At 48.9% G+C, this 14,716-nt stretch overlaps 1 protein-coding gene across 3 annotated transcripts in view; it reads right to left on the reverse strand.

Annotated features, from left to right (window-relative positions):
- Positions 1-913: 913 nt before the first annotated feature.
- The window catches only part of LOC122371079 (golgin subfamily A member 6-like protein 22), a 36,589-nt gene continuing 22,786 nt past the window's right edge, over positions 914-14,716 (reverse strand). Inside the window, exons 2-4 of one of the 3 annotated variants that reach the window (XR_006254666.1) lie at positions 4,887-7,747; positions 4,277-4,706; positions 914-2,465 (exon numbers count right to left, since the gene is read on the reverse strand). Coding sequence is in view for 1 of the 3 variants with exons in the window: in XM_043347169.1 (XP_043203104.1) it covers positions 4,365-7,739 (3,375 nt within the window). In the remaining 2 variants the exon portion in view is untranslated. Of the gene's footprint in view, positions 2,466-2,854; positions 7,748-14,716 lie in introns of those variants that run through there. The other 2 variants (XR_006254665.1, XM_043347169.1) reach the window with 2 other exon arrangements.

Raw genomic sequence — 14,716 nt, forward strand, 5'->3', positions numbered from 1 at the left:
ACGCGCGGGCCATACAGCCAGAGACATCTCTCGGCGATTTTATGAACTAGCTGTGCAATGACTTTCAAATGAATAGAACTGCATAGTGATGCATGCAATGATGATTCACTCTACAGGATTGTGTAGAGAATCGATGTCTTTATGATTCCTAGCAGCCACATTTTTGAAATTGTTGTCATGGCTTTCATGCAATGCACTGCAAGATGAAAATTGTATCATGCAAAACATAGTACAAAATTTGAAAAAAAGGCTTGCTAGGAAATATTTTCCTTGACTTCGTCAGTCCAAAACTGCAAACATCACAGTCGTACGGCAATCCGTTATTGAGTTCTATTCGTTTGAAATTTTGATTTTGCAATATGTTTGTCTAAATTGCTCATTATATGTGGATTGCAGAACAACGGTAACCACTCTGTGATGACGAGGTTAACGTCCTTCATAACATAGCCAAAAACAAAGGCAATCGAAGCAACGATGCTCTAGATATTTACGAAAAACGTTTCTCATAGCGTTACGCGTGAAACGCGCTCACTCGTCAACGCATCATGGCCTTCCTGGCGTCACCGTTCCATGCTTCTATCCTCAGGAAACTGAAATCCTCCTCCTCCACGCCGCAACCCCCCTCCGGGCTGGACAGGCAACATTATCTCATGCGGGCTGCTCCCTTGGAGCGGCACCGCTGCTCCTGTGGGAGCGCACCCCGTAGCCGGGTGCAGTGAGTGCCTTGGGGCTGGGTGGCCTGTCCTCTGGACGGGCTCAGCCCCGGCGACTCACTAGGGTGCCTGCCCAGACCAATGTCTCCCCCTAATTCCTATCATCCTTCCGGCTCTGCAATGGTCTTGTCGACCGAAAGGGCCTAACCCAACAAAACAAAAAAACAAAACAAACTTCCTGGCGTAAAAAATGACTTCCAGAAACATTCATATTTGGGGATATGATACATGAGTATCACAGATACTGAAATCACAGCAGATTGGCTGGGCCCATCAAGCCCTTGCCCGTGGCGAGCGAGAAATAATGTACACTGTACACAATACATGAACATCACAGATAACGAAATAACAGTAGCTCGGCTGTGCCAAATAACTTTGAGCCCGAGGACATTGGTGAGCACTATGCATCGTATTACATAACAAAATCACAGCGCGTCGCTGCTATAGGCACTTAACCCCGTGTAATAAATATATACAGGGATGTTCACAAAAAACTGACATATCTTATTTCCGAATAACGAGAGAACACTTGCCCTCAGCACGTTGATCATGGTATGTGCAAATAGAGTGGACTTTTAAGTTTTTATTGAGGTATTTTGGGGACTTATCATTTTCGTTTCTAAAGCGTATTTTGCAGATGACGAGTTTTTGGAACAGTGCACGACTCAGCCCGAAACAGGAAATTATCCCCCGTTTACGGGCACGTGCCTGGAGAATTGCAACACCTCCCACCGCACTCGTCAGGAGTTTTGAAGTCCTTTGGGCCGCTGCTATACAGACCATGTCTCTCACGTGAACTTACAGGAAAAGACGTCGGTGTTGAGGTAGAGAGAAATGGCCGGCTATGGGTGAGAGGCGATGCGCGAGATAATACCCCCTCCCCCCTGTTCTCGTATGAGACCGATGATCACCGTTACTGCACGTGGGGTGGCCCCGACGTGCCAGAACGACCGAATGGTGTAGGTGTCGGCGCATTTCCGCTGTAGCAGCTAACGGGAGCCGTTAAAAGATGGTGCGGTAACACTCTACAGCCACTGTCAGCCTGTGGCTATGATTTATGACAACAGCACTTCCATACCCACCAATCTTGGCGTTCCTTAGGAATTTGCCAACAATATGCCAATAGTATAAAAAATAATCCCTCGAAAAATTAATATGCCAAATTTTAGACGAATTCGTGGACTGGTTCAGTCTTGGTGCCAGATCGTCGCCGCGAAAGCTTCATTGTTTTTCCGCTAAATTTCGTCGCCAAGTCAAATTTCCCTATTTTAATGTTTTCTTATTTGTTTGAAAACTCCTGGTATGCTACCTAAAGGAGTTATGCACATACAAAACTTTTCTCAACAGGCTTTCGAATGGTAGGTATACAAATCAAGTGTCTATGAGCTCTCACTTGTTCACAAAGTCGTTTAAAAATGTGTCAGTTTTTCGTGAACATCCCTGTAGCATCACAATACCGGAGCGGGACTCCCTTTCATCCCCACAGTTGTTGTCGTGCTGTCCCTCCAGTCGCTCCTCGCGGCGTAGCCGTACGGCTCTGGAGGTCTCTCATGGCGGTCGCCAGGGCCGCCACCTTTCCATAACGGACTATGCCTCCGGGCTCGGACAGATTGACCTGAACCCTCGGAGGCGCCGGCTCATGAGGGCCGGGCACCGGAAGAAGAAGTGCCGGGGCGTGTCGGACGCCTCCCGACACACGATGCACCTGCCCGCCGCACAGTCGTTGTGGGGGCACTGGCGGTTCGTCTTCTACATAACTACTATGCATTTCAGACCCCATGAGACCCTGTTTTTCGGCGATAATTTATTTAATATTTATCCAATTGGCTTCAAATTTTCGCACAGCACATTTCAGCTCAAGCGTCAATTTTCGCTAATATGGTCTCTTAACAAAATATCAATTGTTAGGGTACTTATCGTTGCCTCGTAATGTTAAAATCAGCTCCGTAAATCCGTCAGTGGAGTAGAGGCTATCCGTACGTAGGCGTGACGTCACAGGCACGTGACCATTAAGCTCCGCCCTCCCGGCGGACGGAGCGGTGACCTTGGCCGGTCAGTCGGATGCGTGGAGCCGACGGGGCAGTAGCCGCCGCACCCAAGGCCGTATGCCGGACCGGGGCGGCTCGCATTGGACGTGGCTGCCTTGCGGTTGCCGTTGCAGTAATAACGATACAGCAGAAACTAGCGCTCGTTATTAGCGCACTAGCCTTCGGTATTGCATTTATCGCAAATTAACCTGCACCTTGTCAATCAATAAAGATATATCTACTTTAATACTAAGTTCAGGGCTAGTGACTGCATTTTTGCTTGATTGAACGTCATTAAAAAAGGCCGTTGATGTCAATTGACTGTGAACTGATGCAAGACGTCGGTCAGCCTACGTCAAATTTGCAAGACATGGTAAACATTTAAACCGTAGCATTTAAGAAGTGTGGTTAAAATATGAAATATGTTATGCTTATGCGCATGCTTGAGTTGGATTCGTGTGATTGAACACCTTCAGAACTAGCCCATTTTATAATTGGCTAGATTGAGGTCAGCGGACTGACTTGACCCCAGGCTTTCGTGTTGAACTGCAAATAATTAAGATACCTGTAAGCAAGTACCCTACTGCCTCACTATTAGAGAGCTTGAAATGTTACTTTAGTTTCACAAAAAGACGCGATTTCTTTACTAGCCTATGCGCTTGTTTCCCTCATTCTGATGTCACATTTCTACCATGCGCAATAAATCGCAACATCACATTTCTGCTCCCTTCTCAACGCTTCCTGAATAACGAACACAGCTCGTGGAGCGATGTCTGACGCAATCGGAAGTGCTCGCGACTAATAATCCTACTCTGTTTTTTCTGCATAGTTAGGTATAACAGCGTCTTCAGAAACAGCAATTGACGCAGCCAGCCACATCGATATTTTCGAGTAGTGCAGAGGCTTCGCATGATGTCATAGGTCACAGAATAGTGGCACGACCTGACCATGAGGTAAGCGCCAGAATGTGCATTCATTCAGATATTCAGATAGTGCATGACTCAGCAGTCAGCTCCCTATTTAATGTTGGTTCTGGTGAGGTTAATATCCTTATTTTGATTATTCTTCATATTCTGAGCTGGATCGGTATTCATATACCAAAAAGAGAGAAGCGGTTACCAACTCCCCCAAATGAAGAGCAAGCTTTCGCTCAGGCACTTCCTGTCGATTCCATGTATGTTTCCAACGCACGGCCCCCGTGCGACCTCTCCGCGGTGCTGCCGCCGACTGAGCCTGCATAGACCCAGCGCGGTCACGGCCAGTGGGCGGAGCTTAGTTGGGCCTGGCGCAACGTGATTGGCCAGCGCTCCCATCCAATCCGCTGCGGTAGCGAACGAGCCTCTATCCGGGTGCAAAATCTAATTAGCATTACGAGCCAATGACAAGTGCTCTAAATATTGGCATTTTGTTAAGAGACCATATTGATGAAAATTGGCGCTTGAGCTGAAATGTCCAATGTCAAAATTTCAAGCCAATTAGACAAAAACTGAAGAAATTATCGCCGAAAAACAGGGTCTCGCGGGGTCTGAAATACATAGTAGCGCCATAACACCATCTATCAGACTCCGCCGCTCTTCGCGATAACACTAAATGCCCTGCCGCAAGAATTCGCACACTCGTCGTATCATTGCCGTTCTTCTGGTGCCGGCGCCGCTGGTCTACTGGCGGTTCCTTGCAGTAGATCGCCAGAGAAGGTGCCGGATATGTTTTTGAGAACCAGACTGAGGACCTGAACTTTTGACAATTGGCGACATAGCGGACACATGCGACATTGAGGTCGTTGGGGAGGGGATATGTTATAGAGCTTTGCTTCGCCAGGTCTCGGTGTGTTTTCAATGCAGACTTTACAAAATGTGTGGGCACACTCCAGGGTTACTGGCTCAACGAAGGTGTCGAGGCAGACGCTGCATTCCACGTAGTCTTGCTGCTTTCTAACCAGCTCTCGGAGTTTTGTCAGCCCTTCGATCTGCCGTTGATAATCAGCGTTCCTTTGCTGAGTGATGGCCATGATTTTCTCGCTGCTTTGTACCTTTTCTGTCAGCTCTGCAATTTTCTTTTTCTTGTTCTCCTCCTCTGCTTTTACTTCGGTCTCTCGCTGTTGGTCTTTATCCTTCAGCTCTTTTACCAGAGTCTGCATACTGGCGATCTGCCGTTGATAATCAGCGTTCCTTTGCTGAGTGATGGACATGATCTTCTCGCTGTTTTGTACCTTTTCTGTCAGCTCTGCAATGTTCTTTTTCTTGTTCTCCTCCTCTGCTTTTACTTTGGTCTCTCGCTGTTGGTCTTTATCCTTCAGCTCTTTTACCAGAGTCTGCATACTGGCGATCTGCCGTTGATAATCACCTTTCCTTTGCTGAGTGATGGCCATGATTTTCTCGCTGCTTTGTACCTTTTCTGTCAGCTCTGCAATTTTCTTTTTCTTGTTCTCCTCCTCTGCTTTTACTTCGGTCTCTCGCTGTTGGTCTTTATCCTTCAGCTCTTTTACCATAGTCTGCATACTGGCGATCTGCCGTTGATAGTCAGCGTTCCTTTGCTGAGTGATGGCCATGATTTTCTCGCTGCTTTGTACCTTTTCTGTCAGCTCTGCAATTTTCTTTTTCTTGTTCTCCTCCTCTGCTTTTACTTCGGTCTCTCGCTGTTGGTCTGTATCCTTCAGCTCTTTTACCAGAGTCTGCATACTGGCGATCTGCCGTTGATAATCACCGTTCCTTTGCTGAGTGATGGCCATGATTTCCTCGCTGCTTTGTACCTTTTCTGTCAGCTCTGCAATTTTCTTTTTCTTGTTCTCCTCCTCTGCTTTTACTTCGGTCTCTCGCTGTTGGTCTTTATTCTTCAGCTCTTTCACCAGAGTCTGCATACTGGCGATCTGCCGTTGATAATCAGCGTTCCTTTGCTGAGTGATGGACATGATCTTCTCGCTGCTTTGTACCTTTTCTGTCAGCTCTGCGATGTTCTTTTTCTTGTTCTCCTCCTCTGCTTTTACTTTGGTCTCTCGCTGTTGGTCTTTATCCTTCAGCTCTTTTACCAGAGTCTGCATACTGGCGATCTGCCGTTGATAATCAGCGTTTCTTTGCTGAGTGATGGACATGATCTTCTCGCTGCTTTGTACCTTTTCTGTCAGCTCTGCAATTTTCTTTTTCTTGTTCTCCTCCTCTGCTTTTACTTTGGTCTCTCGCTGTTGGTCTTTATCCTTCAGCTCTTTTACCAGAGTCTGCATACTGGCGATCTGCCGTTGGTAACCAGCGTTCATTTGCTGAATAGTGGCCATGGCCTTCTCGTTGCCTTCTTGATCTATGATCAGCTTTGCATAATTCTGCATTAACTCTTTTTCTCGCGAATCTTTTTCTGCCATTGCCTTCAAATGTTCTTCTTTTTCCCGTTTATATATTTGCCTCTCACGTTCATTTTCTTCTCTTAGTTTATTTTCGGATTCTTTCCGCACTCGTTCCTCTGTCTCGCGTGTTTTTTGTTCCCTTTGTTGGGTCTCCCTTTCTCTCTTTCTTTCCTTTTCTTGCCGTTCTGTTTCTCTCTGCTGCCATTCTGTCTCCTTGCTCTGCCATTCCGCTTCCTTGTTTTTCCATTCCGTTTCTTTTTCCTCCCATTTCCTTTCCTTTGCTTCCCTTTGAGTTTCCTTTTGCTGCCACTGCTGTCGCTCACGTATGTTCTTTATTTCCTTTTTTAGCCACTTGTTTTCCTTTTGGCGCCAATCTGCCTTCTTCTTTTTCCATTCTTTTCCCTTGCTTTTCCATTTCCTCTCCTTTTTCTCCAATTCCCTCTCCTTTTCCTTCCAATCCCGCTCCTTTTCCCTCCAATCCCTTTCCTTTTCCTTCCATTCCGTCTCTTTTCGCTCCCACTGCTGTCTCTCCGCCTCCCACTGCTGTCTCTCCGCCTCCCACTGCTGTCTCTCCGCCTCCCACTGCTGTCTCTCTGCCTCCCACTGCTGTCTCTCCGTCTTCCACTGCTGTCTCTCCGCCTCCTTCTGCTGGCTCGAGACGTCTTCCTTTGCCTGCTGGCGCGCTCTTGCTATATGCTGACGCACTTTGCAATGTCTCTTTGGATGCCGGTTCGACAAGTCAATTGAATCGCTCACATGATTTGCGACCTCCTTAGCGCTATCTATCCTTTTGACGGGGGTCTCGGCACTGGGGCCCCGCTGCGATCCTTCACAGAGGTCCTGTCGGTCGGACCTTTCCTCCTCGTCGTCCCGTTCTGTCGGAGTTCGAGTTCTGGCTGTCCGAGAAGCTGACCTGCCCACTCCTTCCTTCCTCAGCTCTTCCAGCACTTGTTCCTCCGTCCAGTCAAAGAATGTCAGCACCCGCCGGTTGTGCGATTCCTTCAGGCTGTGACTATTGGAGCACCTGTCTCCGAACCTGCAGCGACTATACAGGAAAGCCTCGCAGTAGTGTAGTCGCAGGCAGTATCCCTGGCAGCCCTGTATGACGTAGGCTCTGCAGAGCGCCGGCTGGGGCGCCCGGCGGCGCACCTGTTCCTGCAGTCGCCTGAGGAGCTCTGTCACAGGGGTATCGGTTAGACCCACACTGGCTAGAAGGTCTGCGTTGTGCCCGCCATCCTGCAGGTCGTGACTGAGGCCGCAGTCGTCCAGCGGACAGGTATCCACTACACGACGGTAGCAGATGTGAAGCCGTCCACAGCTGGGGTCGTTGCAGATGCCTTCGTTGTACATGACGCAGATGCTTGTCGCCTGACCTCGAGCCCGCCGGCGGAGGATGTCCAGCGCCAGAGCCAGGTCGTCGGAACCCTGCCATCCGAGACCCTCGAGCAGCAGGATGTTTCTGGGCGTCTCCAGGGCGTGGGCCTTGTTGCATCGCTCGTCTGTGCATCTGTTTTGAAGGAAGTACGTGCACAAGTGCAGTTCATGGCAACTGGACCAGGAGCGGGTGCATCCTCCCTTACGGTTGTAGTCGTTGCACACATCAGGAAGTTGTCTGGCCGTCTGCTGCTGTCCACTCCGCTGTCTTTCATGTCGTGCGAAACTCATCGTGGCGTCTGTAACACACAGGGGCGTGATTGAAAATGTATTCTTAGTTTGTTTTTAGCCGATGTCCGCCAACTAGCTGATACGGTGGCCACTAAATTGCATTCGGACAATATGCTAATGGCAAAATTATTGGTTAAGGAAAAGAATATCCGTATGCAGCTCAAATATCTGAAATGTCTTTATCTAGAGAACTTTTTGGACCTCGAATTCTTCTGGAAGTGTGATAGCCAGACCGTTTCTCATTGCTAAAATGCTAAGATCTGGAATCGTCCGTCTGAAAGTACGTACCCTCTTCCTAAATAACGGCGCGGGAAGGCAATAACGATACAAATCACTACATTCTTTTAAAATCGGTTGATACTCTCATGTAACGATATAAATCATTTTCACTTACCTTCAGGTAGCTTTCCACTCATTACATGCGACATTATATAGTTTGTAAGACTTTACTTGACTCGTGACTTGGAATTTACTCACTGTGTAACGGAAGGCTTCTCGCAGCACACAAGGACTGGGGTATCGCTCAGGGGGGGGGGGGAGGGGGGCGGATCCATGAGTTTTTTTTTTCGGCCAGGGGCCAATATGGTTGGGGGGCGGCGTGTTGGGTGGCGCGCTTAGCCCCCGAAGCCCCTCACCTTGAACCGCCCGTGGTATCGCTTGGATATCGCGGCTCTCGAGGAGCGACGATAGAGTGGCCTATCTGTGACGAAAACGAAATCGGGCACTTTGTGATTTAGATTTTGCATTCCTGGATTTTATATGTGTGCTTTATGTAAGAATGGATTGATAAGATAATGATGAGAAACCGTATAGCCTCATAATAAAGTTCAATGCATTGCCGAATATAATTACGGAGCGAGCGGAGTCTTTCGTTACGGTGCGAGCGAGGCGAGCGTAGCCTTTCGTAGGTTAACGGAAATTTCTGAGTATGAGCGGCCGGCCGTAGTCACGTTTTTGCGAAGCTTTTATCTCCGCAACCACTTGACCGATTTACATGCAGTAGTTTTTATACGGCAGCTTCATTCCTTCTACCAAGTTATGCACGTGCCACGTGCAAAACGAGGAGGTGTCAGTTTTGTAATTGTTGCAATATCTCGGTAACTACCTGGCCGATTGCGCTGAAAATTAGCCTGTAGTTAGGCACCCACTAGGCATAGACCCGGGAACAGGGGGGGCAGCGGGGGCGCTTGCCCCCCCAACTTGAGAGCCGAGGGGGCGGCGCCCCCTCAACATTGAGGCAGCGTGAAAGGATCTTTCTTCCCTTTTCCGGACTTCTTTCCTTCTTGTCTCCCATCTAAACATCATCACACGGCATTTTCCTAGCCATCTGAATGGTTTCTGCTGATACAGTATCGATTTCACAACATCTGCTATTGTCATCCCGCTTTGGTTTGGGCCTGGCCTTGGCCATGAGTTTGGCAGGCCAGATTTTATACTAGACCATTTTGAGAAAACTTTGAGAAATATATAACGTACAACGGTGGTAAAATCATTGCTATAATATAGGTATAAGTTATACCACAGTTTACCCGCTCCGGGTGTGAGGGAGGGGTGTGGGGCAATGAGTGCACTGACGTGGCGCCCTCGGAAGGCCGGTATCTATGGGATTAAAGCTCAGCGACACTAAGGGCTTGTCTGATGCATTCGGTTATCGGTAGCACCCTCAGAATCACCGGCGTATAGGGCCCTCAGAACCGCCGGTAAGGGGCCTTTAGAGGCATTGGTATGGGCCGCCATGCAGGTGCTGGTTCGGGCGCACAGAGGTGCTAGTGTGATTCTCTCAGAGGCGCCGGTGAGGGTCCTTACAGGCGTTGCTCTGGGATCTCATAGACGCTGGTGTGGAGCCGTTACAGACGGGTGTGGGGTCTTTAGAGCTCCTGACGCGAACCCTCTACAAACCAACAGGGGGTTCTCAGTGACCGGCACGGGGCCCCTAGGCCGGCAGAAGAAGTCGTGTGGGGTCCTTAGAGACCGGCATGGTACTGTCAGACGCCGGTGGGGCCCTCAGGGCTCAGAGTCACCGGTGTGGGGCCCTCAAAAGTTTCCAGTGGGTGGCCTTTAGATGCGCAGGTGTTGACTGTTGGGTCCTTAGAGCCGCCGATATAGGGCTTTAAAAAGCACTGGTATAGGCACTCAGAGTTGGGGGTGTGAAACGCTCAGAGACACCGGTGTGGGCACTCATAGGCGCCGATGAGGGCCCCCACAGTTGCCGTTATGGGACCCTCGGAAAAATAAGTGTGTGACCATCACAGGCGGGAAATGCCCCTAGAACTGGCCCCTCATAGGCCGGTAAGAACTCTCAGAGGCCAGTAACGGGCCTTTGGAGACCACCGAGGGGCCCTTAAAATCTGCAAGATTCCCTCAGAAGCCGGCGTGGGGCCCTTGTTGAGATTTATAGTTTGGTTATTTAGGGCCCATAAGGTGCTCTAACGAGACCTATGAGGCCATTCTGAGTCGAAATATGGACATCGTTAACCCTCGGCGGTCAAATGGCACCGCAGGTCCCCTCGGACCCGAGGGTCCCTTTCAACCCGATGGGTGGGGGGGTGGGGTGGGGGGGGGGGGGGTACGTGTCCCCTTAGACCCCTAACTACGCCACTGCTTCATATGCATCATGTCAGGCATTTTAGGCTCGCCCCCCCAACTTGAAAGTCGTTCCCGGGTCCCTGCCACTAGGCACTGTATATCCAATTCCATGTGCCATAGTTGGGGTGCTGCTGCACGTGCGCACGTGTAGGGGTCGTTTCCAGATCTCGAGAACGGTTGGACCGATTGCGCTCAAATTTGGTACACGGTTAGGGACCAGTTAGTAGGGTGCCGTGCACAAGTCAGTTGGGACCCATTTTGCACGTGCGCACGTGCAGAGTGCCGCTTCCAGATCTCGAGAACGGCTGGGCCGATTGTGCTCAAATATGGCACATCGCTAGAGACCGGTTAGTAAGGTGCCGTGCACATGTCAGTTGGAGGTACCCTCTCGAAATTTCGCACGTGCAAGGCCCACCCTCTCGCTCGCTCCGTTAGTCGCCCCAAAAGGCGTTATACTGGTGGTAGGCACTGTATATCATGACTGATAATGCAGGCATTTGACTGTGTTTTATTTAGTGGAAGTGTATCTTGCAAGGTGCATGTGCTGTCAAAAACTCTATTTTGAATGAGTCGATTTTGCGTTGATTATTTAAAATGTGTCTCATCTGAATTTTGAATGTGATTCACTGGCGGTCGCAGCCGCTAGCAAAAGGGGGGGGCGAGGTCACACTCGCGGGACATAGCATTTATCAGTCACCCGGGAGGGAGGGGGGTGATCGGCAAAGTTTTTACGTGTGTAGCAAAATTTACGCCACGAATCGCCACGCAGCTGGCATCAGTTATGCTACATGGCTATATCCATCTCATTTTGCGTTTTTTTAACTCGGTTTAAGGCAAAATCACCAGCTCCATTTACGGTCCCACGGTGTGCTCACCGGTCGGGCCGCTGCACCATGGCGACGGATCGGTGCAGCATATAGGTACTGGAAGGTCGGGCAGGCGGATTCATGACATTTCCACTATAAAACAATTCGGAGAGGTACAAATACCTTTTGCTTTGAACAAGCATATGAAACCCATAAAACATTTTCAGACAATGACATTTACCCATTTAGTTGTATGACGGCGGGAGAGAGAAGGTACACGGCACCAACCTCTGGAGAGACCCCTAAAGGGGCCACAGGTTCCTGGCTTTCAAAATTGGCATCTGAGGGCCACGCGCAGACTCCTGCGGGGGTTCGCAACGGCTCTACTGGGGTTCACTCAACCCAACCGGTCCTACTGTTAAAAAGACTGTCCCTAGGCCCTGGGGACATCATGGGTCTCTATCAGCCCCAGAACCCACGCCGGCTCATGGGGCCCTGGCGCCGAAATGTGAGGGAATCTGCGCGGGTCATCGGGGCCAGCCTTAGGCTCTGCAGGAGTCTGCGTGAGTCCTCAGAACTTGAGAAGCCCACCCCTTTTCACTTAGAGGCCAGTTTAGGGCCCTCGGAGACCAGTACAGGACCTGCAAAGGCCAGTAGTTTGAGACCATCAGAGACCGAGTTTGGCCCTCAGAGGCTAATGAGGGTCCTTACAGGCCAGCATGGGCCCTCAGAAGTCAGCGTGGGGCCCTAAAAGACCGGCATGGGCCGGCGTCGATTTTGAACCCCAGAGGCCAGCAGAGGGCCCTCAAAGGCCAATATGGGCCCTTAGAGGCCGGCATCGGGTCTTCAGCAGCCAGTGTGGGCCCTCATTGGCACCTAAAGGTTAGTCTTGGGACCCCAGAGACCGAAATTAGGCCACCAGAAACCGATGTGAGGCCCTCAGACGCCAGCTGGGCCCCTGGGGCCTGTTTAGGGGCACCCAAAGACCAGTGGAGGGCCATCAGAGGTCGATGTGGGCTCTTAGCGGTCAATGTGGGCGCTTGGCCGCCACTGAAGGGCCCTCAGACGTCAATGTAGGACGCTCATAGACCGGTGTGGGAGCTATTATAATAGCTGGGCGTAAGTTTCTTGAGCCTTGTAACAATCGAATAAGGATCAGGGCCCCATACGACCATGGGGCCCATCGGTTGTTTAAGGGGCCAAATGATATTTGCCTTTGGGGGATCATGACCCTGATCCCCCCCCCGCAGCGACCGCCACTGTGTACACATTACAGAGGCCTCTGAGATCATATACTTGCTCATGCAAGCTTTACGCAGGCCCCACGCTAATCCTTGAGGAACCAAGCCGGCATACGGGGTCACCACCGAGCTTCTGAGTTCCACAGCACAACACCTGCCCATGCGGTCGTACTTAAGTGTCGAAGAGCCACGCTCATTTGGCAGGGCCCACTCGCCACTGCCGAAGAGGTTCTCATGCCAGCCAATGCTGGGCCTACGAGAGCCTAAAGTAAACCCACGCTGATATTCCATATAAATTAGAATATATCTCACATCCGGCCATACTCGTGAACCAGTGCCAGCGACGCTGACCGCCAAATTGAAAGAATGCGAAACTGAGCCCACTCATGAGTGAAATCAACTTCCTTTGAATTTTGGTTGCGAAAGAAAGACCTTTTATTAAACGAGAAAATGAAACATACAAAAAGCTTTTGTAGAACTTTCGTTCGATCTGAAAAGGTGGGGCCAAAAGATAGTATGGCCCCATCTTTCAGCACCAAGGGGGGCACGGCCCCCGTGCCCCCCCCCCCCCTGGGACCGCCTATGATGTGATTTGAAAAAGATCCGTGATCGAAAATTTATCATTTCTGTATTTGACTTTTTGTAAAATATATCCTACATACAATTTCAAGGAGAGGTCATTCACAAAGTATTTTAAAGGACATTAGCGAAGTAAGTCGACATGATGGCACGATAGTTCGTCATATTGAAAGAACGGCCCCGCTTTCCTGTTGCGTATGTGCGCATGAACAGTCCCAGAGCCATGCTGTCCTTCCGTACAGTACGGTCGACATGCTCGCCAAACGTGAGCCTCTGGTCTAAAAATACACCCAGATCTCGCATCACTTGAACGCGTCAAGCACAACATCTCCGATCGCGTAAGCTGCCATCACTGGATTGCGCCGCAGCGTCAGACTCAGCACCTTGCACTTTTCCGGGTTCAGAGTCAGTCTCCACCTATCTGACCACGAACATTTCTATTCTAATAAACAAATTAAATAAATTCAGTTCTAATAAATCCGGCACTATATAAATAAGCGATTATGTAAACAAAATGGACAGGCCACGATGGTAACGACCCGCACAACCGCCAACAAGGCCAAAAGACGCGTTTTGTCGCGATGCATGATGAAGAGGTGATTAAGCAGGAAAAAGAACTTGATTTCACCAAAATCACGAGTTGGCATGGATGTCGGTCCATGGTCACACTCACACACTTGTGTACACGGTGGAAAAGGCTAAAGCGAGTAAACGGGGAGGAGTGAGCAGCGCTCGCGTCCGCACGGGGCGGCACGCTCATGCGGAACTGTGTGTTGTATTAATTGCTACCTCTATCTGCAGACCCAAAGACACAACAATATAACAATCGATCAACACAAATCATCATTAGGCATATTGTTAAAACAAGTTGCACACAAATGCAAGCACATCGAAACCCAACTATAGTCTGATTTTTTAAGCCTGTGTATTGTGTAATCGTTTAAAGCATGGTTTAAAGCGTCAATGAAAAGCCCACGTGAAACCTCCACACCTTTAACCCGCGCATGACGGGGGGCTCTACAGAGCCGTTTTTCGGCAATATCTTCTAAACCGTTTGACGGATCAACACGAAACTTGCGGTATACCCTCAGCGGCATCAATTTGACATCTTATGTTAAAATTTCAACTTTCTAACTACCATAGTTGGGCCGGAAATGACGTCAGAGTGGCGTCATGTCGGCCAATTTTCATGCAAAATATTGAAATACGGCAAACGCTCTCAAGAGCTTAGTTTTAAAGCTAGATCTAACTTCTTTGCATCAGTAGACTACATATACACGTGGCTATCAAACTGCTATCTCGAATTTTCGAAATTCTGAAAATTTTGAAAAATATAATTTTATATTTATAGAAAAGATTTTTTTGATTTTTTCTTCAAAAAACTTTTGATTTTTCGCAAAAACCGAAACATATATGGTAGAACACACACCGATGAACTACTCTAGCAAGTTTTAGCCCAATATCTTTAAAAATAGCCAAGTTATTAGCAATATTGTCAAAATTTTACGATTATATATTTTTCAAAACCATTTTTCAGTGCGTTTTTGACATCGTACAGCAATATAAATGGCACCAACGTGTTGCTGAGCTCCAACTGCATCTGATAGGCATCTTTTTTGTTGAAAAATTTCAATTTCAAAATTTGACATTTTCTGACCTGAAAGTGACCTGACCTCCGATAAATTCAGCTGAAAATGACCTCAAATGACACAGATGACATAAGTTTCGAAATCTACCAGTAAAATGGACCATAAAACATGCGTCA

Source organism: Amphibalanus amphitrite, unplaced genomic scaffold, assembly GCF_019059575.1.
Source record: "Amphibalanus amphitrite isolate SeventyFive unplaced genomic scaffold, NRLGWU_Aamphi_draft 001202F_arrow, whole genome shotgun sequence".
Taxonomy (NCBI): Eukaryota; Metazoa; Arthropoda; class Thecostraca; order Balanomorpha; family Balanidae; genus Amphibalanus; species Amphibalanus amphitrite.